The 22,478-nt window shown below is 39.9% G+C and overlaps 1 protein-coding gene across 2 annotated transcripts in view; it reads left to right on the forward strand.

The window, feature by feature from the left end:
• Positions 1–22,478, forward strand: part of CDKAL1 (CDK5 regulatory subunit associated protein 1 like 1) — a 364,386-nt gene that overhangs the window by 93,530 nt on the left and 248,378 nt on the right. For both annotated transcript variants that reach the window (XM_052697955.1, XM_052697956.1), the window contains exon 6: positions 20,681–20,777. In XM_052697955.1, the coding sequence (XP_052553915.1) occupies positions 20,681–20,777 (97 nt within the window). The remainder of the gene's footprint in view (positions 1–20,680; positions 20,778–22,478) is intronic.

Here is a 22,478-nt window from a genome sequence, read left to right on the forward strand (position 1 = left end):
AAAATTTCAGTGGTTATGATTTGCAGCTGTTTCTGCAGTAGAAATGCTATACCTTGAATTACAGGCTGTTATCACCTGCTGACTAAATCACTCTGTAGGGCATCTTTTGTTAGGTGGGGCAGCAAAGATGCCTCAGCTTGTTTCGGGAGCTGACTGAAGAGCTGGAAGCAGGTTAGCTGCAGCAAAACCCAGTGCTCCTTTTCAAGATAATTTAGCATGGATCTTATTGATGGTGTGTTTGGGCTGCTTCCAATGCCTGCTGTAGCTCCTTCAGGACTCGCCTCTCTGTAGCTGTTGTGAAAGCACAGCCTCTGCAGCTGCAGTGTTTTGAAGAGTGATGAGTTCTATGCTGGGAACTTGAGTGTACTAAAAGCAGCTAAATGCTGTGGTGGAAATAAATCCTAGCTGGTCTCTCTTTCTCACAGCTTGAACTCATCAGTTTTCCTTAAAATCAGAACTGAGAATGTGTTCAAAGAAGAAAAAAAAAGTGGTAGTTTTTTGTTTTCTAAACTGTGAGTTTGGTTAGATCCAGCATAAACACAGTATGGGGAAGGTAAGGAATTTTGAGATGTAGGCAGCTAATGTTTCTGTTAGCAGAAATGTCAGGAATTTTCTTATGTTAGTTGTTTGTTGAGGACTATTGTATGTTAGAGAAGCCTATCAAATACACTCAAAGCGCACTGTGGTAGACATAGAAAATTGCTACAAAAGGCTGCATGTCTAGAAGAAATTGGATGTAAAAATGCTTTTCTCCTTGTTCCTGTGTCTGTCCTTACCATCCTGGAGCAAACCATAACCGTACTGGACATATTGTGCTCTGATCAACCCTATGTTCATTTAAGCAGAAATGAGAGCATTAAAGCAGGCTGAGATTTTCAGTTCAGAACATCGCTCCTCATGCAATCAGTGCACCTCAACCTATTTTTCTCTGAACCAAGTTTAAACAGAGGATAGCCCTGCTTAACCCTGCAGTCTGCCACTGTTTCGCCCCATCCGTGGTGGTGGTTAAGGCCAGCTTGGATGAGGCTCTGGGCAATCTGATGTGGTGCTTGATCTAATGGTTGGCAGCCCTGTCTGTGGCAGGGGGATTGGAACTTGATGATCCTTGAAGTCCTGTCTGACCCAAGACATTCTATGAAATGTGCTTTACTTTTGCTAGAAATAGATGATAACATAAAAATTGTTAAAAAAAAAATAATGATTTTTAACAGGCCAGACATGCCTCTGCTCTCTAATGCTAAACAATAGCTCATGCTTAAAAAATCTCCTGATTATTTTGAGGAAGAATTAATTGTGAAAGCCCTTACTCTTGATGAATAGTAACATCTTGTTAATGCTTGAGTGGCATTAAATCCTCACTGTAGTTAAATCCATGCTTCCATGGAAGCGATATATATGTGAAGACAGTTTATATGCACGTTCAGCAACTTTCAGGATACCTTTCTCTTGAGAATCTACATTCAGTTTATCTGCAGCTCACTGTGAAGAGTTCAGGCAGCATGGATGAACCAGACCAATTTTGTACGTAAGTATTGTTAAGCTTCCTGGAGCTCTTGACACTTACGGACATGGGAAGGAAATGATGCAGTCTGTTTTCTTGGCTGCTTCTCTGAGCTCTTCCTTGAGGTTTGTTCTTTCGGCTCAGGCCTGTTGCTCATGAGGTCTGAACATAGGGCTAGGAATTGCCAGCTGACTGGACCCAAACAAGAGGCAGCCTTCTGTTGTGCTCCTGTGGATTTGGGGAATTTACTCTGGAAAAAAAGAAGTATGTTTTTGACACTAGAAATTCCTAAAAAATTTCTTTGATGTGATCATCAGTCATGCCAGGCAGGTAATCTGAGGCTCAAGTTACTGAAGAACATTTTCCCCCTCCCCAAATGTAGAGATTAATTTGCTCTTCATCCTGCATCAAACATGGCATGCTGAAGCTGATTGGTTTACTCATTACTTTTGAATGCATGCCAGAGATGAAGGGTTAGGGTTTGTGCAGCACTCAGGCAGTGAAAGTGTGAATGTTGCTCATTTTCTGTTAGTCAGCCCTTCAGCTCCAGCAGCCCTGGTGTTCTCCAAGACTAAAAGGGAAAGGTGTGTCCACTCAGCTGGAAAAAAAGACTGTTCCTTATTTCCCACCATGGAAGGCCATCCACATTTTGACAACAAGATGATGGTCTGCATTTTGGAACGTAGTTTTAATTTTACTGCTTGAGTGACTTTAAACAAGTCATTCTTTAATTTTTGGGGCTGCAGAACTGAGATAAAGAAAGCTGTGCAACTTGTGAGTATGAGCTTAGAAAAGTGTGTCTAGGGCAAAAGGATTTTTGATCTTTACATAAAAAATGATATATAAAATGTTATGTAGCGTTATTCTTAAGTCTTTTAACAACTGAGATCATTCTAGAATGCAGTGGGATAGTCAGCTCTAGCATATCACTAAAACATCTGTCTAGTATGTATGCTTACCTAATTCCAGGCATGCATACTGACATATGAATTAGAGCCTCCTGTTAGAGGTCCTGCTGCACCAGAAGGATGTCAGGATGTAGCTGGGTATGAGGACATGTCATGGGATGTTTCGAGAGGCTTGTTGATTCTATTTTATTTTTAAAAAGGGTTGTGTTAACTCTTAATTGTTGTATGTTACTTAACTGCTTCAGGTGTTGAAGTTTATTAAATGTACCAGCAAGCTGTAGATAGTTGAGATAATTATAGCTGTTTGTTTGGGTACAGAGAAAATGGCCTTCAGAAGGTAGGCTTTTCAGGCACTGACTTAACTCTGTTTCCACTTCCCTCTGGCATAGTTTCCAGTGGGTTTATCTTATTTTATTATAATGCTAGAAAGCAGCCTTTGAAATCCATGAATCCATTTGAATCCATTTGAAATATGCAATTTTATGTGAGCTTAGCAGTTTGCCCATTCATCTATCCAACCATTCAAACTTGAATTTAACTCCTCCAAAATAAGTCCATAATGTCCACTAGTATGTCTGCATTCTTGTGCTGACCTATCCAAATGAGAAAGTGGAGATTAAGTGATCGATTGTTTGAAGATTATACCTCTGTATTCTCCGTGCAGTGTTGAAATCATACGAGAAACTGTCTGCCCATTGGATAGAAAGAAAATAGTTCTGGCCACTTTTGCTCTGGATTGAATAGCTGACTCCCTTCAGTAGAATTCCCCATCGGGCATCTGTTCACAATCTCTGCTTTTTGGTATTTCTCTCTGAGCTGTATCATTTTCTTGATGATGCAGACAGCCTCAGCTCTGGGGCTTGGCTCTCCAGTAGGGAGCACAAAATGCACTGGCAGATTTTAGTCTTGTGATCTAAGGAGTTAATATGTTTCTGTTCAACAGCAGAAAGACTTTCACTGTGCTGTTCTCATAGTTGGCGAAGTGTATCACAAGTAGAAGAGGTTAAAAAGCTGGAACAAGGGAAGAAAAGTAATAAGGCAGTGCCACCTGGGCACTTAGGCAGCATGCCCTGCAGGAAACAGGAAAGAATTACAGGAATAGAACATGCACTGTTTCTGGTTGCTTTGCATTATGTCCAGCATTCAGATAAGAATGCCATTGGGTGCTCCCTTGATTCAGGTTATGGGAAAAGTGCTCTTTGAGAAGTGGATAAGGTGCACGGTATCCTACCACTTAGAGATAAGTCTGTGTAGTAATTTAAGTGCCTTTTAAGATTTTGTAGCTGTGCTGTTTGTATGTAGTAAGCAGAGTTTCCGTTTAATATTAGTGACTTAATGTATACAGTGAACATCCTCTGTGACCCTTAGTTCCTGAGAACAATCTTACTGCAGATTGATTTTGTTCTTTTTTGCAGTTTGATATGTAACTTGGAAAACTGCTGTCTGGTGATGGAAATGGCTGCATTAAAAAAGCGATGAGTAATAGCTGGCAGCTCCAGACCATGTAATCATTTAGGCAAAGCTCAGACATCCTAAATGAAAATGTTTTAAATTCAACTGTGAGAATAGAACGGTTTACAGTTAATGTGGCTGTGGCCTTAAAAATAATTCTGGTGGTGATTTTAATTCTTCATGCTTGAAAGATAATAAAGTCAAGTTCTTCTGTATCTGTTGAACCACAAAATTTGGAGCACTATGAGGCAGACCTTTGTGTTCTGAGAACAGTCTGATTTGGGCACTTATTTATGTGCATCAGTCATCAGTCCACATGAATGCATGAGATACAGCCTTCTGTTGTTGCTTTGCACTGATGATGACTACCCAGCTCTCTAGGAAATACTTGTATCAATTTATTCGATTTCTTTTATTTTGAACTTACTTTACATTACTTTGCATTGCGACTAAGATGATCAGGGGGCTGGAGCACCTCCCCTATGAGGACAGGCTGAGGGAGTTGGGCTTGTTCAGCCTGGAGAAGAGAAGGCTGCGGGGCGACCTCATTGCAGCCTATCAATACCTGAAGGGAACCTACACCCAGGAGGGGAGTAAACTCTTCAGAAGGGCTGATAACAGCAGGACTAGGGGAAATGGATCCAAGTTGAAGGAGGGAAGACTTAGGTTGGATGTTAGGGGGAAGTTCTTCACAAGGAGAGTGGTTAGGCCCTGGAACGGGCTGCCCAGGGAGGTTGTGGATGCCCCGTCCTTGGACGTGTTCAAGGCCAGGTTGGACGGGGTCCTGGGCAACCTGATCTGAATGTGGATGTTTGGTGGCCCTGCTGGGCAGGGGGGTTGGAACTACATGATCCTTGAGGTCCCTTCCAACCCGGGTGATTCTGTGATTACTAAATGCTACAGTGATAACCAATCAGCAATTATCCAACACATACCTATGCTGAGTTTTGTAGTGTTTTTTTGTATGTATCTGTAGGTGATTTTATGTACGTCCTGTTGTTTCCTCAAATGTTTTACTTCAGTTAGAAAAGGCTTGTGATCTTTCTACCTGTGTATTTTTGAAATCTTAATTTAATGCCAGTTGACATTATAGGGATAAGATATAGGCGGAGAAGCAGCTTCAGGTTCTTTTGGAAAGATATTTAGGAAATCAGTGCTTATGGCATTGCAGTTTGCTTTCATCTTGAATCAGATTTGTCAGTCTGAGGAGAATGGATTCCAGGAGCAATTGAGAAACTTAAGAGCAGGATGGCAGAGCTCACGTGCATTGTCAGGCCACTAAACACTTACTGTAATCCACGTAGTTCACCATTCCTTTCTTTCCTACTCATTCTTATCTGCATTTATTTTGCTTTGCTTGTTCCCAGATCTGCTACTGCTTCCTCTTTATATGGGCTCACTCCAGTGCCCTGCTTCCCCTTCCTGGCTTAGTACTCACCTCAGTGTTAGTAGTGGTTGGCAGGCCTACTTTCTGTCTTATATATTCTCATTTTTTTAAAATATATTTTAATGATGTTTCCTTCCTCACTCACCTTTTTCTCCAAAAAAAAAAAAAAAAAACAAAATTGTATTCCTTATGCATTCACTGCTGCTGCTGGAAGAATAATATTTTAATGATCTTTTCATGGTTTGTTTTTTTTTTCCCCCTTAATTTTAGGATGTTGATGATAAGAAGTACAGAAGGTATTTGGTAGCTACACCAGCTATATCCCTGTAGCTAGATGTTACACACAGAAAACTGAGGGGTTTTGGTTTGTCAGTCCTTTCTGAAGCTGCAGTTGAGTACTTAAGACCCTCTTTTGAGGGAGAGGAGAGCATGTGAGAGGAAGCACAATTCAAGAAATGTAGGTGCCCTTTATGAAAACAGAATTGAAAGTTCACTTGGAAGAGAACCAGTCCAACTGCCTGAATGCTTACTACAAGAAGAGTTCAAGGTCTCTTAAATTTGTCTAATAAACTTCAGATAATAAATCAGATCACAGGGTGTTCAGTGTATCACTCTAAGTGTGCAAACGTATACTGTCATGGCCTCTTATTTTATTTTGCCAACTGAGGCAGATCTTCATTGTTACTAAGAAAGGAATTCTGAACTGGCTGATGTGAATTATTCAGCTGAGATCCCAACAGGCAGACATCACAGAAAGCTCCACTTATGAGGGCTGAATTCTAGAGCAAATTGACATACATTAATTTCTACAACAATTAATATATTGCAAGCCTTAGAGGAAAAGAACACAAATAGTTGATTGCTGGCTGTCTAGAAGATCTTTCTGGCAAACTAGAAATTATTATTATTTCAGCTTCTGCTATTTTTCCTGCAATAATTACCAGGTACACAGCTCACAATGCTTTTTCAAAAGTAGCTAATCTGCTTATGTAAAGAGATTGTTTCCCCCTTGCCTTTTCACTGTTGACACTACTGAAAATACCTGTGCTTATAACAGATGCTGCGAAAGGAAGTGTATTCCAATGTATGACATTTTTTTATGACTAAAGCTTTGCATTTGCTAGTGTCAGTGGTTCAAGGGCTGGTTCAACTTTTCAGGCCCCTGCTGAAAGGGTCCTGGGAATCTTGGAATCAGCAGCAAGTTAAACACGAGTCAGCAGTGTGGCCAGGCAGCCAGGAAAGCCAACTGTGTCCTGGGATGCATCAAGCATAGCACTGCTAGCCAGTGAGGGGAAGTGATTGTCCTGCTCTACAGTGCTCTGCTGCAGCCTTGGGACCAAAGAGAATGGCATGGAGCTTCAGGTTTGGGGGAGGTTCAGGTTGAATATGAGGAAAAGGTTCTTAAGTGAGAGCGCTGAGTTCCTGGAACAGGCTTCCCAGGGAAGTGGTCACAGTGCTGAGCTCTCCAGAGTTCAAGAAGCATCGGGACAACACTCACAGATACATGGTCTGATTGTTGGGTGGTCCTGTGTGCAGTCCAGGAGTAGGACTGCATGATCCTTGTGGGTCCCTTACAACTCGTTATATCCTATGATTCTCTGTGTCTCTGTGAATTTTTTTTTTAATTTTTTTATTTTTTTTAGTTTAAGTAGATAATCAGAAACTGATTTGCTTTTTCTAGTTGTGTCAAGTGCTGTTCAAACAGTCCTGATGCTGGAAAGTGGTGCTTGCATTTCTGATAAAATGGTGTCGTGTATTGGTAATGCTTCCTTAACAGTGATGTTGTTGTTAGACATGCAGTAGCTGGGAATATATAGCCTGGCAGAAATCACATATCTTTTTTTCCTGCAGATCAAATGCTTTGTAAAATAGCTGGAAATCAGTAACTATTATGATCAATTATTATTATAATCAAACTATTGTTTGGTGGTTTTGTTAGTTTCATTTATCAAGAACACTTTTTTCTCCCCCATGGCCTGTAGATTCCTCAGCTTCCTGAATCACTCTTTCCTGCTTCACTTCCACTCTCAAGAGTAAGAAGTCATTCCTGCTGGTAACTTCTCCTCCACTCTTCCAGGAACCCTGCTGGCAGAAGGATGCATTTTGCCCCCCACAAGTGTTTTACTGGGAATGCAAACAAACTGGTTTTGCTATTTTTATAGACGAGATATGGTCAACTTCTGCTTTAGGGAAATGGGCTTGACAACTAAGTTCAGTGTAGCAAAGTGCCTTCGTACCCAGCTAGGAGTCCCTGTGACTTGCTTGAGCTGCTTGGTTGCTTTCCTAACTGAACAGTGCTTTTCAGAAAACTTTAAACATCCCACTTACACACATCTATGTTTTTTCTACAAATGTTCCACCCAAAATGAGATGGTACTTAATATGAGCTGCTTTGGGCAATTCAGAAATGGATTTCAAACCGATCATTTGATAAGGATTAGTGACTAGATGAAGCTGATGCTCTTTGGTGTGCATTATCTCAGTGCTAATCTTAGCTAATGTTATCTGGAAGCTGGTAGAGCTTTAAGGAAGTGTTCGTTAGTGTAGGAACCCTCTCTAGGTGTAGGAAGTCAGTAAAGAAAGGCAGGAGATCAACGTGGCTGAACTGGGACTTGCTGGTAAAACTGGAGGGCAAGAAGAAAATGCGCAGTTAGTGGAAGCAGGGGGAGGTGCCATGGGGGATGTACAGAGGTGCTGCTGAGCTATGTAGAAATCGAGTCAGGAGGGCCAAGGCCCATCTGGAACTGGATTTGACAAGTGATGCAAAGAAGAATAAGAAAGGCTTCTATTGGTGCATCAACTGAAAAGTCTAGAAGGGCGAATCTCCATTAGTGAGCAATACAAGCAAGCTGGTAGCTGGAGAAGGCTGCTGTACTCAGCAACTTGTTTGACTCAGAACTGTTTTTATTGGCAACTGCTCTTCACACACCCCTGAAGTGGATGGTTCAGAAGATGGGAACTAATGGAGCAATGATCCTGTTTGCATTTTTTGCAGTTTCTTCCCAACTTAAGCTTCTTCAGTTACGCTTTGTCCGTTTTGCAGAAAGAAAATCCACAATAAATGAAAAATTTTTGGTTTTTATTGGCTACTATTAAATACAGTAAATGGGTTGCAAGCTCTCATCTTTGTGAAGTGTTACTTAGAATTGCTCAGTAAAGTTTTATATATTTATATATGTATGTGTGTGTGTATAGTTTTGAAGTTGTCCCTTATATTGTTAAGGTCAAATTCACACAGTCTAGAATGCACAAAATGAAATGATGAGGTTGGCTTTTTTGAATCTATAACTTTTGAGTTATGTGCAAACTCAGGTTATTCATATGCTTTTATTTCTTTGAGTAGCATTATTGAATATTATAAATTATTAAGAATACCATGCACTATCTGCTCTGTCTTTCTACTTTAGAACTGATAAAACTAATATATGAATAGCAAAAATGCGTCTGCTTACTTTTTCTTCTGGGTTACATTTTAAAGGAAAAGGCAAACTAGAGGTAAGTTTTCTGTAGCTACTGACACAACTCTTTTTATTTTGTATTTCCTAATTTGGCATCTGTGTTACTGACATTGTAAGTTTCTGATGCTGAAGACATTTCCAGCTGCATGGAAACACAACTTACTTGTTTCAGAGTCATTTTAGAGGCAACTATTTCTGTAGAGAGGAAAATCATTTAGAAAATGTAAGTATAGCAGTATAATAGTACAAAATCTCTTGAAGCTAACAATGCTTTACCTGTAGAAGAGGCTGTCAGAGGAAAGACACACATCTAAAAGCTTTTTCAGAAAATGGTAAATAATGGCTGAAATCTTACAGTAGCTGAGCACTCATTAAATTGATAGACAGTCTGCATAGAGGTGGAAAGATTTGTTTGGGTATACTCGTGGGAGTAGAAAGGGTGAATGTAGCTACAGTGTTTTAAGAAGAGCGCATCAGGAGTGAAGACTCTTGAGTGTTCAGGAGATCATCAGAGTAGAACTGGCATTCAGTTGACCCAGGGTCAGGGCACAAAGTTGGGTAAACACTTAACAACAACAACAACAACAACAAAGAAACAAAGAGTCACCACCAACAAAAAAAAACCAACTAAAAAAACAACCCCATAAGCAGTGCAGCATTGTTAAACTGTACAGAAAGGGATTATAAACACCAGGTAAATAAACTAAGATGTTATCTCTCGTTTTACACCATGAAATCAGGTTGAGGTTCTGGTAGTTATAGTGCAGAAATTCTAGAAGTGCTGTAATTCTGTAGTGTGTTCTGAAGTATGTATGCATGTAACACAAGTATGCCTGATGTCGGTTGCTGAAGAACTTTAACCTGTATTCCATTGATAAAGGTAGGCCTCTGCCTGATATGTGCAGGGCTTGTATTGTCTTAAATAAGCTCGACACACACATACTTCATTCTCTTCTGTAGTAGAGAAGTCTGGACTGCTTTGTTTCATAGCAAGAGAAAGTTGATGCACAGGGTTCAGATTTTGAAAGGAGCATCAGGGAGTGCAGTGGTTCATTTCCTGATTTATTTTTTATTAAAATTTAAGTTTTGACTCCTCCAGCACCTGCGTAAAAAACTTGTACTTGATGACAGTGGGAGATCTTGCTGTGTACAGGCTGTTCAGAAAAATGGATGCACCCCGTTAGGTTGTTCTTTAATACTTTGAGTCTTTGTAGGTAGGCCATAGTCGGAAGCAAACATTCTTATTAAAGTAATATCACAAATCATGCCATACAAGGGCTGCTTTGAAAGTAATGTTTCCTATTGACATAGGACATAACGTTCTGCTGGCTCGCAGTGTCAGAGGGGATGTTGGTGACATGGCAGTAGAGGTTGAGCCTTCCCACCAGTTACGTTTTGTTGCTGTATGTCAGATGGCAGTAGAGGGGCAGTCTGACAAAATGGCATCGGAAGTGCATATAAAGCAAGAAGCGTGCCGCTGAATTTCTCCGTGCAGAAAAAATGGTATCCATTGGCTTTCACTGACATTTGCTGAATGTTTGTGAAGACCATACAGAGGATGTGAGCACAGTAAGGCAGTGGGTGATGCATTTCAGCAGTGGTGACAGTGGGTCACCTCCAGTGGTGAAGATTTTTATGAGTGTGGCATGCAGGCTGCTGTTCATAGTTGGCAAAAATGTGTGGCTTATGATGGCATCTACATTGAAAAATGGTGTTCTGCAGCTGAGAATTTGCTCTATCAAAGAGTGTTTTTTGTATGTGTTTTAATTTCCGTGGAAATAAATAGGAGGCATTACTTTTGGAGAGACCTACACGAATGTAGCACCCTCAGAGTCTTAAAAGTAGGTTTGGAAACATGGAAGAAAAGTATAAAAATAAATATGACCTTGAAATCTACTCTGGAATATGACAGGTACACACATACAGGTAGCACGTCTTCTGTCCTCTTAGATTCTGTAGTATTTGAGAGCTGTAGAACAGCTCCTGCTGACAGGAGCACATGCATTTCTTTTCCTAAATTTTTGTAACAGGATGATAATTAGGAGGTGAATTAAGTTTGCTGAAGACAGATTATTGCATTATTAATATCATTTTCTTTAAATCTGCAGAGATGGTGTAGTATTAAAAACAGAAAATGATAGAACATAAAGCAGTTGCATAGGAAACATTTGAGCAATTAGTATTGCTTAGATATATTTATCTTTTTTTATCAGTAGTAGTATTAGCAGTGGTCTTTGAACTGTTTGTGTGTTACAGAGAAACTTGAAAGTTGTAACTTCTGTGAGAGAACTTTAATGCTGAAGGCCTTTTTCATTTGAGCGTAAATTAGAGCAGCAGTCGGTCTTACCGAGAACGTTAGGATCCTTGTGGATGTGCAGCTGGAGTCTGTCTCCATCTCCTGCACACACTTGTGTGTGATCACACAACAGAACCTGGACCAGAACTGAGCATGTGTCACAGTAACCAAGGGCTGACCACAGGAGCAACAGCCTCTCTGTTCTTTAGATGTCTTCTTGATCTAGAGAAGCGAGTACAGAATAAGCACTGCTGCAAGTCTGAAAATAAAGACAATTTGATAAATCAGTTATAAAACATAGACCTTTTCTGGTGCAAAACCTGTCTGGAAGGGTGGACATTTACCTGTGAGCTTTTAGAAATACAGGCAGAACATGAGCTGTAGCAAACCTTTTTTTCCTTGTGGAGCAAAGGAAGGTGACAACAGTGCCTTCTTCTGGGCTACAAGAACTATAGGGCAAAAGAAGAGGAGAAGAAAAAGTAGCTCATCCTTTCTGATTCAGAGCTGCTGCTAACCCTTAAATGAGGGTAAAAAGGAGTGGATCCTGGCTCCACTCCTTCCAGTTACTCAGGTGCATTGCTTGAACCTGAGCTCGTTGGATTAGCCATGCCTTCTCACCTGGTGCTCAACCCTTGGCTCAGGCTGTGACCTGGCCATTTCCACGCACTTCTTAAGATTGGAGACTGTTAGGGAAGCTTCACCTGTGAAGAACCTAACTTGTTTTGCATAGTACTTGCAAAATAACCTTTAAGTTTATTCATTGCTGTATTATATTACTAAAGAAGCCACTGCTCAATGGCCTTCTTCAGTGAGGCCTTTTTCGTGGTGTTCTTGACAATGGAACTTGTTGGCTTACTATGCTGAAATAGTTACTGCCACTAGTTACTTATGTGATACAAACTTTGTATGTGGTACTGTTTAGTCTGGTCTGTTTGGTCTGCTTATTCTTTGAGGATATGTGCATGTTTGTATTTATGTACTGGTAAAGAGGTACTATAAAGATACTGGTATTAGTTTTTAGGAATAAAAATTTAAGGGAAATATGTATTATATATTAATATGTAATATATATATATTGCTTGAGTCCTTTTTTTTTTTTCTGGCCTTTCAGATGTGCACATGACCTAAAACTTTCATGAACCTATGCATCTATTAACTCTGAAATGAGAGCATTGCAGTTGTAGAACATTATCTATTCCCAAAACTGCTAGAATGATATCATGGTTATTTTAGGAGACGTTCTTGGGAAAGCTGATACATCTAGAGAAGTAACTCCTTCAACTGTACTAAAGATACAGTTTTTAGTTCTTCACATAATACATTTTGTATGAGATTTAGATGAGTGATGCTTGTAAGGTTGCTCTCCCTCTGCCTTCCAGATATTGTTTTTCCCAATCACATACATCTAGAAGTCTAAAATGGCATGGATGTCAGAGTGCTGCATGAATTGTTAGTGACTTTAGCAGATGTAGCTGCTCTTATCAATCCCACTTCACAGTGGGAGTTCACTAAAGCCACATCATATCGCTTGATGCACTTGAGTTTCCAGCTTGCTAATGGCATCTTCTTGCATTCCAACCATGTTTGAGCATCAGTGACCATGGCTTCCAGCAGTGCACAGGCAAACTGCAGTCTTCACACATGTCACCTGAGAATTTTTTTGTTTGGTTTTGTTATTTGATAATACAATTAAAAAATGCTTGATCACCTCCCTCACCCTGTTAGCCGCTCTTCTTTTGATGCAGCCCAGGGTACGGTTGGCTTTCTGGGCCGTGAGGGCACATTGCTGGCTCATAATGCAGCTTGTCATCCAGCAGTAACCCCACGTGCTTCTCGGCAGGGCTGTGCTCAGTCCTTTCATCCTCTGGCTTGTATTGATATGGCACAAATGCTAAAGTAGAATATTACAGGCATTACTGGAATATCTGTACAAAGAATGGAGAAGTAGAGTGATAAAGTGAACTATACAATAGTTCACTGTAAAGATTTTGATTTCCACTTCTTTCATCTGTGGGTTAGCATGTTAATGTTCCTTTCCATGCACATTTATAGGGTACTTTCTTTCACCAGTTAAATATATCTGATTGAACAGAAAATCTGTATGTGCACAAATACATTCCAGGTAGGATTAAGTGCTCAAGTTTGGAGGGGGTGAATGTCTTGTTATTTCCAAGTAGTAGAAAGAATCGTGTGCTTAACAGTGGAAAGTAGCGACTGGTGAGGCCTCACCTCGAGTGCTGTGTTTAGTTTTGGTATAGAAAAGACATGGAGGTGCTGGAGCAGGTCCAAAGAAGGGCAACAAGGCTTGTGAAGGGCTTGGAGAATATGGCCTACAAGGAGAGACTGAAAGAACTGGGGATGTTTAATCTGGGGAAAAGGAGGCTGAAAGACCTCTTCCAATATCTGAAAGGTGCTTACAGCAGAGCAGGGCTGGTCTCTTCTCACTGGTGACAGGATGAGGGGAAATGGCCTCAAGTTGTGCCAGGGTAAGTTTAGGTTGAATATCAGGAAACACTTCTTACAGCAAGGGTTGTTAAGCACTGCAATAGGCTGCCCAGGGAGGTGGTTGAGTCACCATCCCTGGATGTGCTTAAAAGCCATTTGGATGTGGTGCTCAGGGACCTGATTTAGCAGAGGGTTGTTAGAGTGAGGGTAGGATGGTTATGTTGTGGTTGGACTTGGTGACCTTGAAGGTCTTTTCCAACCTGAGTGATTCTATGATTCTGTGAATTTCTTTAGATCCCTCCTGCAGAAAGGGTAAAATGAAACTGGAGTTACAGAGAGATGAAGAAGTATTGTTTAGAATCTTAATGTATTGCAGCTGCACTGAAGGACATGAAGCTTCAAAGATATGCATGAGCTGGCAGTTTTCCTTTTGAGACACTTTCAGCTTTTACCATCTCCAGCACTTCCCTGTGAGTGTGGTTACCAACAGCCTCTGCTTTTGCCAGGCAGGATCAGCAGAACTTCAGTGCCTTAATGCAACTCAGAGTTAGTTACAGGTGCTGTAAGCAGACAGCTAAAGGTGGGAACAGAAGGTACCTAGTGTTGAGGATTTCTTAAGTGCAACATTTGCTACTGGGGATTTTAGTGTCTCATGTAATATGAAGTATTAATAACTTAAATATAATGAATTTCTCTTTTATCCAATCCCAATGTAGTTAATATTGATTATGGAAAGCATTACCTTTGCAGATACTATTTTTGTGACACGTTTAACATGCAGGTATTACCAGAGGGTGAACCACCATGCTAAACTCAATTATGTCTGCTTATTTTTGTTGTTTTTCTTCTGAGGACAAACCTGCAATTGCATCCCTTGTATGCTAGGTAATGGATGGAAGCAAGCTTCTGTTCTAACTGAGGTATTGGAACTAATACACTAAGCTGTGCTGAGAGAACTGCCTGTAGGTTGGAAACAGCTGCTAACAGATCAGTTTGGAGTGTGATTGCAAGTGTCTGCTGTAAAAAGCAGGATGGATCTGTGGTGCTCATGAAAAGCAGAATTCTGAGTAGTGTGTTCAGATAACTTTGTTTCTGAGAACAGACAAGATGCAGAAAATGTAAAGACTGTTGGTGCAGGTCCTGTGAGTATCGAAATGCACAGAATGCTTTTTTCTTCCCCATGTATATCCTCTCAGAATCTTAAGGAAAAATGTGGTACATAGGATGTGAATTTTGGGTCAAACTTGCCATTGTTCTTAGAGCTGACATTTCACATCTGCTGTGATGGATATTTTGTTTTTCTGTTTTTTGAACACATCTTTACAATCTTAGTTTTGAGTCTGTTGGAGCAAACGTTTGTCTCTTCTGAAATATTTTGACAAAAGACACATTTGCTTTTGTTGTGAGGATAACTTGCAACTTATTTTTCACCTGTATTATTTAAGTGTTACATTTTGCCAAAGGAAACAATTCAGGATATACAGCACAATAACTGAAGAGTTGTTCTGCTAGAAATTACTACTCAAAAGCAATTTAGTTAACTTAGGTAATGAGTATCAATATGCTGAAGTGAACTTTAGGCCTTCATATGCCCCACAAAATGCAGCAGTTCTGTGACTGTGGAGATGTACAAGGAAGCTGACTTAAGTAGATTTGAATCACTCTTAGAAAGTAATTTCAACAGTGCTCTAATCCATAATACTGACAAGTTTTCCTCTTATTTTCTAAGCTACTTTGATTACGGGTCTGCCCCTAATCTAGAAAGCACAACTTGTATGAGAATTTCTTACATCCTTCTTGCTCTTTGTTCACCTGTGCCATTCAGTGTCTTGCCACCCAACTGGAATGTTGCAAAGGACACATCAAGCTTACTGTAGACAAAATAAGGAGTTCCCATGTCCTTCTTTTTCTGCTTTCTTCCCAGCAACTTTCCTTTAACCATCATTGTGGCTCTAGTGCTGCCCTTCTTGTGTGAGCTGATTAAACTGAACGAAAATAAAAATAAATCCGCACCCAACTCCATAGCTTTCTCCTATATCAGTGAGTTAAATGAGACCATGGAAGGGTCCAGTGAGGTGCAGAGCTCGGAGCAGAGGGAGAGTGAATCTAGATGGCCAGAAATGGAGGATGGACTGGAGTTGGAGGAAGGTAGCAGCTGACAGCGAAGATGGGAAGCAAGCCTTTGGGTAGTAACATTAGATAACATTGGATAGTAACATTGGGTAGAAGCATTAGATTGGCTGATTGCCTGTAGCATCACAGTTACTGATTGCTTGTAGCATCACAGTTACTGTTCAGAGTTTTTCAAACAGAGAGTAGCCGTGTGATCTTACAGATTTTCAGGAATTTATTCCTGATGCTATGCAGGCACCATCTTTTAATTCCAGTGGTGTTGCACTCTGCTTAGAACTTACGGCTTCCTACTGATTAATTCAACAGATGAGACAGTTGGAGATCTCTCACAGAAATGAATCTTTAGCCAAATAGCATTTGCTTTTCCCCAGAGACATCACATCATCATTTCTGCTGTCTGGGAAGTAGTATCCTCCTGCTTTACTTTTTATAACCTTTGGCAGATTTATCTCACGATATACCCAGATCATACTGTAGAAAGCCAGAGAGCTGCCTTAGCAAACCTTTTCCATATATTATTTCATGCACGTCTTTGGAGCTTTTTAGGCACAAACTTCCTGCTGATTTATGCCTTCACAACTTCTAGGAATATTTGGTAAGATGTGATGTGGATTTTGAGTGATGGAAAGGCATGGGAATGACATGGGCAGACTATATAGGCTAATTGCACAAGTTGACTTAACTCTACTCACCTTAAATTGAAGGTTGCCAGTTTTGTGCTGGCACTGTAATTGGGGTCAGGAGTGAGGAGAAACTGCGTTTGGTAGAAGTAACTAATTGCCATAAGATAAATTACTTTCCAGTTTTGTTTCAGAGAACAAAGACATTACCCACTGTACTTTATTGTACAAGTAATTTCTCTTATTACTTTACAATTTTGGACTACCATCAGCATAAAGCTTAATAAGCTTACTGTAAAGCACTTTTCCAGCTAATTTATTGATTTTGCTAGAGTCCTCTTTCCTCCTCTGACTTGTATTTGGCTGCTATTTAGTAGCAAGTAGCTTTCTACTCATTGTTAGAACAGCTCTTCATTATTTAATTTCACCAGCAATTAATTTTGGTGGAGAAACATGCAATGGAAGCTCTGCAGAGAAGAACCTAAGTGTTTTGGTGGACATCAGGTTAACCTTGAGCATGCAGTGTGCCCTTGTGGCCAAGAAGGCCAGTGGTATCGTGGGGTGCATTAAAAAAATGTGGCTGGTAGGTTGAGGAGGTGATTCTCCCCCTCTACTCAGCCCTGGTTATGCCATGTTTAGAGTACTGTGCCCAGTTCTGGGCTCCTCAGTTCAAAAAAGACAGAGATCTCCTAGAAGGAGTCCAGCAGAAGGCCGCAAAGATGATTAGGGGCCTAGAGCCTCGTGTGTGAGGAAAGGCTGAGTAAGCTGGGTCTGTTCAGCCTGCGAGAAAGCAGACCGAGGGGCATCTGGTCAATGCTTATAAATATCTAAAAGGAGATGGGAGGCAAATGGATGAGGCCGGGCTCTTCACGGTGATGGGCAGTGATAGGGCAAGGAGCAATGGACTAGAACTTAAACATAGGAAGTTCCATACAAGCATGCAGAAGAACATCTTTCTGGTAAGAGAGATAGAACGCTGAAAAAGGTGGCCCAGAGAGGCTGTGGAATCTCCTTCTGTAGAGATACTCTGGACTCATCTGGATGCCTACCTGTGTGACCTATTGTAGGGAACCTGTTGGCACTGGGGTTGGACTCAGTGACCTCTTGAGGTCCCTTCTACCCCTGTGATTCTCTGAGTTCCAGTGAAGGATAATCTGTGAATGCACCGCTGATCTCTTACAGCTTTCTACTGCATTGTTTACTGTTTTCATACCTCTGCTTTTTTCCTCATTTGTTTTCGTTCCACACCTGTTACTTTGGAATTAGCTAGAATAATTCTTTTCTTCAAAACAGAATTGCTCTGATTAAATTTGTCTTCATATTATATGAGCTTGCAAGTAATTTTTAGAGAAGAATATATTGCTAGAAAATACATGCTGGTGCAGTTAAACTGAAAGTTCAAGGTAAGGATCATGTAACTGAAAAATATGAGAGGTGTCTGAAAGGGAGGATATGTTTATTCATGTCTCTACTAGGTTCCATGAGATATTATTCTCATTACTATTCATGTTTTTTGAAGGATAAAAGCCTTTCTAATACAGTTGCTGTGCTAACTAGATTTCTGAAGAATAGTTTTTATCAGCTTTTGTTAATAAGAATAAAAAGAAGAACAGGGATCATTAAATGATGTTAAAAGAAGGTAGCAAATGGTACCAGTGTATGTTTTAAGAAGTGGTTTCTTGAAAAAGTGACACCAGCATTTTCATAACTTCCTTACAGTGGTTTATCCTGTATGGTGGAATTCGTAGACTGTTTGCTGTATTATGGATGCAATGAAAATTGACTATGACTGGAAATTTAGTTCTAACATTTCTGTTTAATTGCACTTTAAGGCAAAAAAAACCTCATTGTACAAAATTCTGTATTCTTTAGAGACCTGTACAACTTTAAGAAACAGTTAAATGAGAGCAGTTCTTATTAGGAAGAATAATCAGTTTAACTTTCTACCCGCTAGCTCCAGTTATAGTCCCAGAAGAAAAGGCAAAATGTTAAAGCTATGAAATAACATTAAAATGCCATTTAATTTGTCGAGGGAAACACTGTTTTTTTTTCTTTTTTTTTTTTTCTTCCCTCGGATAAAAAGACTTGAATGAAAGCTTTTTCCTCTGTAGTGCTTGCAGACTTTGAAGTAAATGGAGAAGATGGTTGCTAGCAGCAGATCACACCAGATGCACAGCTGCCTAGGGATGTGCGCCGTGTTTGCTGGAGACAGGTCCTACTGTCTTGCCTTGAGGCATGAGGTTGAGTCTGTTAGACCATGTAGGTGGTGGTTTTTTCCCTCAGCTAGCAGAGCTAGCTTCCACATTGTGGTATGTGACATTTTTAGGTAATGCGTGAGGTAGATTTATGGTTTTTTGACTTGTAGAAGTAGGTGACCTCTATTGAAGTTTTTTCAGAAACCTTAAATATTTACCATTGACATAAAAAGATGGCTGTTTTTAGAGAAAAACTAATAGATTGCTTGCTTAAGAAACATGCTAAATTAGCATTTCATTGTAGTTTTCTTCCTTGATAAAATTTCTGTGGATACGTTGAAGGATTTGCATTTATATTGGATATCATAGCATGCAAATAGAGGATCAGTGAGACTGTATGATGAATATCTGAAGATTTCCTGAAATTTCTTCTTAAAGAAAATGGATAATTTTATAGGTATGTTTACTGCATTTATATTAGATGCAAAGTAATAGGTGTCATACATTTTCATGTTAATTCACACTTATCTGTTTATAGGATATTTAATTTGTTCCTTTGAAATGCTTCATTTTTAGTGCAGCTGCTAACACAAGACATTTGGCAAGATAACCTGTGATCTATATTATTATGGTTCCTGTATTCATATGAGATTTCTTTTTTCATCTGAGTTATAATTTGTAAATAAAATTTTCCATATTACGATTGCAGAGTGAAAATTGTGACTTAATAGCATAACTGTTTGTAGTACTAGTCCAGCTTTTAACTTTTTCCTTCATTAAATTATCATCTGCTGGAGATTTCCAGGTATTCAGCGTGGAATCTGTTGTGCATTTTGAACATCACTTTCTCTGCTGCATTCAGCTTGCAGGCTGCTCATACAAGCCCAACAGTGTACAATCATATTAGTAATTGAGTATTTTGAATAAGAGAATTTTTCTGAAAAATGCTATGATAGGACTTAGACTATTTTAAAGTAACAGTAAGCTCTAATTAGTTCACATATTGCTGGAGAAAACTGGATTGAAGAGATTGCAGTTAGGCAGAAATCTGGCAGGCTGTGATAAGGCACGACTACGAATGGCAGTTCTTGGAGCAACTGACATGTCAGACCTCACCAATCTGCTAAAATTATTCACTTCTTTACTGTTTTGCACATTATTCTAAACTCACAGAATAGTGTGAATTGCAGGGGACCTTAAAGATTATCTAGCACCAACCCCACCTGTCTCCCTGGGCAGGGACGTTCCCACCAGATCAGGCTGCCCAAAGCCCCATCTAACCTGGCCTCAAATACCCCCAGGGATGAGGCACACACAACACTTCTGGGCACCTGTTTCAGTTCCTCACCACCTTCTGCGTAAAGATTTTCTTTCTAATGTCTAATCTAAATCTACCCTCTTTCAGCTTAATGCTGTTACCCCTTATCCTGTCACAGCACTGCCTGATAAAGAGTCCCATTGTGATTTTTCCACAACAGCTCCAAGCAGTCAGTCCGTCCTACTACATAGAGATCAACTCTACCACCTCTTCTGCCTTGCATCAGTTGTTATGAGTCATCCTACCACATTTCAGTGATAGCAATTATCATGCAGCTGGAAAACCACAATATGACTTCCAACTCCTCCAGTTTGTAGCCTATGCTGTGTGCATCATTAGAGAGTTACTTCATCCTGGCTGCTAATCCTGCTACCTTTTGAGAGGAGGAAGCCCTAACTCCCACATGGCATTTCTGGAGTATTTTCTCAATTTCTACTGCATCAGCAGTGCGTGAGTCTTTGTTGCTCAGCTCTCCATCCTGTGTCCCCACAGAAGTTAGTTTAATGCTCTCCCTGTAGATCTGGTCAATGTACTGGCAAAGATGCTCTGAACTAGTGGGTCCTATCTGCATAGAATATCACTTGTATTCTGTGTAACTTCTCTTGAGTCACACTCACTATCTCCCTCCCATCTTACTTGATAAGATAATTTGTTGTCATTGTGGCAATTATAAAGTACCTCTAATTAGGGCTTTTGAAGTGGTCCTGCTATGCAGGGTGCACATGCTAATGCTCTCTGTGGGTACACCACAAACTGACCACGTGCTTTCTCATAAGCCATGCTGTGGAGTTCTTTTGTTGTAGTGTTTTGTTTCTGAGGTTCATGTACGTACAAGCCGCTTCCGATTTGAGAATGTTTTTGTTGTGGTTGCTTTCTTCTTGCAACCACAATATGTCTGCTATAAAACTGAAAATTACTGAAAATTAGTTTTCAAAATCTTAACATGCAGCCTGTCTTTTTTCTTTAGGAAAGCCCAAGAGGCGAACAAGAAAGTGGTTCTAGCAGGCTGTGTTCCACAGGCCCAACCTCGTCAGGATTACCTCAAAGGCTTGAGTATTATAGGGGTATGTATCTTTATTGATTAGAAACAGAAGATTTTGGTAAATGTTTTCATAGGCCAATAGCCTTAGGATAAATTTAGTTGACTGGTTGACTTTCTCCTCAAAAAAGCAGTAGAGAAACTTAGTACCTCTGGTTGTCTGCTTTCATTATAAAGCACTTAAGCCTTTTTACACCCACAGTTATTTGCTCTGATTGTGGGCTGAGGGGTCAGAGGAAATGGATGCTCTTGACAGAAATGAGTTTCAGTGCCATTTGTAGCCATAAGAACTCTGCTACAGCCACTGCTACATTGTTTAAAATATCACAGTTTATTCCTATTAAGATATAAAAAAAAGTAAAATCAGTGAAAGAGTGGCAAAGCACTTGAGCAGATGTCACACGGGCACAGCTGAAGGTTTGGTGTTTTTGTGTTTTTTTCTTTTTACGTCATTCTTTTAAGCACAATGACAAAAGAAGATGGTCATTCTGTTTAAACCTGAAGAGTTTGATCCATCAGTGACTGAGCTGTTAGACAATAGCCCAGTTCTGCCTTGAAAAAATAACCTGAGATCTTTTGGCATAATTCAGCTAGTGCTTTCAGTATCCTTTGAAACGAAGTAATGCCATCTAATTGGATCACCTCTGTAGGATCTTCTGAAAATCAGGGAGACGAAGTGCAAGGTAGAAAAGATTCTTCATTGTTTAAGGCTTTAGATCAAAACTAGATTAGTTCGTAAAAGCATGTTTGAGTTGGAACACTGTCATTCGATTCAATGTATGAATTATAGAGTGAAATTGTCCTTTATTATGATAAATTAGAGCAGATGATTGTACATCATCTTTCATGTGCTAAGAACGTGAAAAGGTCCACGTGTTTCCACTTCAGTGTGATGAAACCTGGTAGGAACTAAGATTTTAAAAGAACAGCAACAAAACATTCCAAAGAATTCACTTTCATAACTACCATCACTCAAAATGGTGTATCTCTTTTTTTTTTTTTCCAGCTGCATTTTTAGATACATTATTGCCTATAAATTAACTCACTGCCCAGAAATGATACTCAGGATTTGTAAAATGGTACATTGCTGTATACAGATGACAATGTATTGTTAGTTACAGTTGAGAGGAAGAAACAGCATGTCCATGGCACTATGTGCAAGTAAACTGTGGTGCTTTTTTATCTCTAAGATACCAACTTACAATGTGCAGCAGGATAGGAAAGGAAAATAAAAAGGTGAATGGTTTTTATGGGTTTTTGTGACCTGTGATTGTTCATTACAGTGAATGTGAAGACACTTATGTGTATGAAGACAGAGATAAAAAGTATCTTACCTGGCTATAAAATGAATGTGTCACGATCCTTTGGCCTGGACTGTGATTCCATGTATCAGGTGGAGAATAAATGCTGTTTTACTGCAGGCAATTATGATGCTTGTGTTTGGTCTCAGGGTGTTCACAAGCAACTGAGTCCAGATAGTGATTGCATCTGCAGCAGCCTCCCACTGTGCAGGCAAGGTACTGCTGGCCTCCTTCCTATGGCCTGTTCTCATCCTCATCCATATTTTCTTTTTATCACCTGATAGACGCTCTCTTCTGAGGTAGAAAAAGTTGAAGTCTGATATGCAGTGGTATTTTCTGAAGGAATCAAAATGCTTGCTTTGGAGGATTTAATCCTTTTAAATGGGACCAAAAGAGTTGTCATGTAAAAGGCGCTGGCATTACTC

Source organism: Tympanuchus pallidicinctus, unplaced genomic scaffold (genome assembly GCF_026119805.1).
Source record: "Tympanuchus pallidicinctus isolate F22 unplaced genomic scaffold, pur_lepc_1.0 scaffold31, whole genome shotgun sequence".
NCBI lineage: Eukaryota > Metazoa > Chordata > Aves > Galliformes > Phasianidae > Tympanuchus > Tympanuchus pallidicinctus.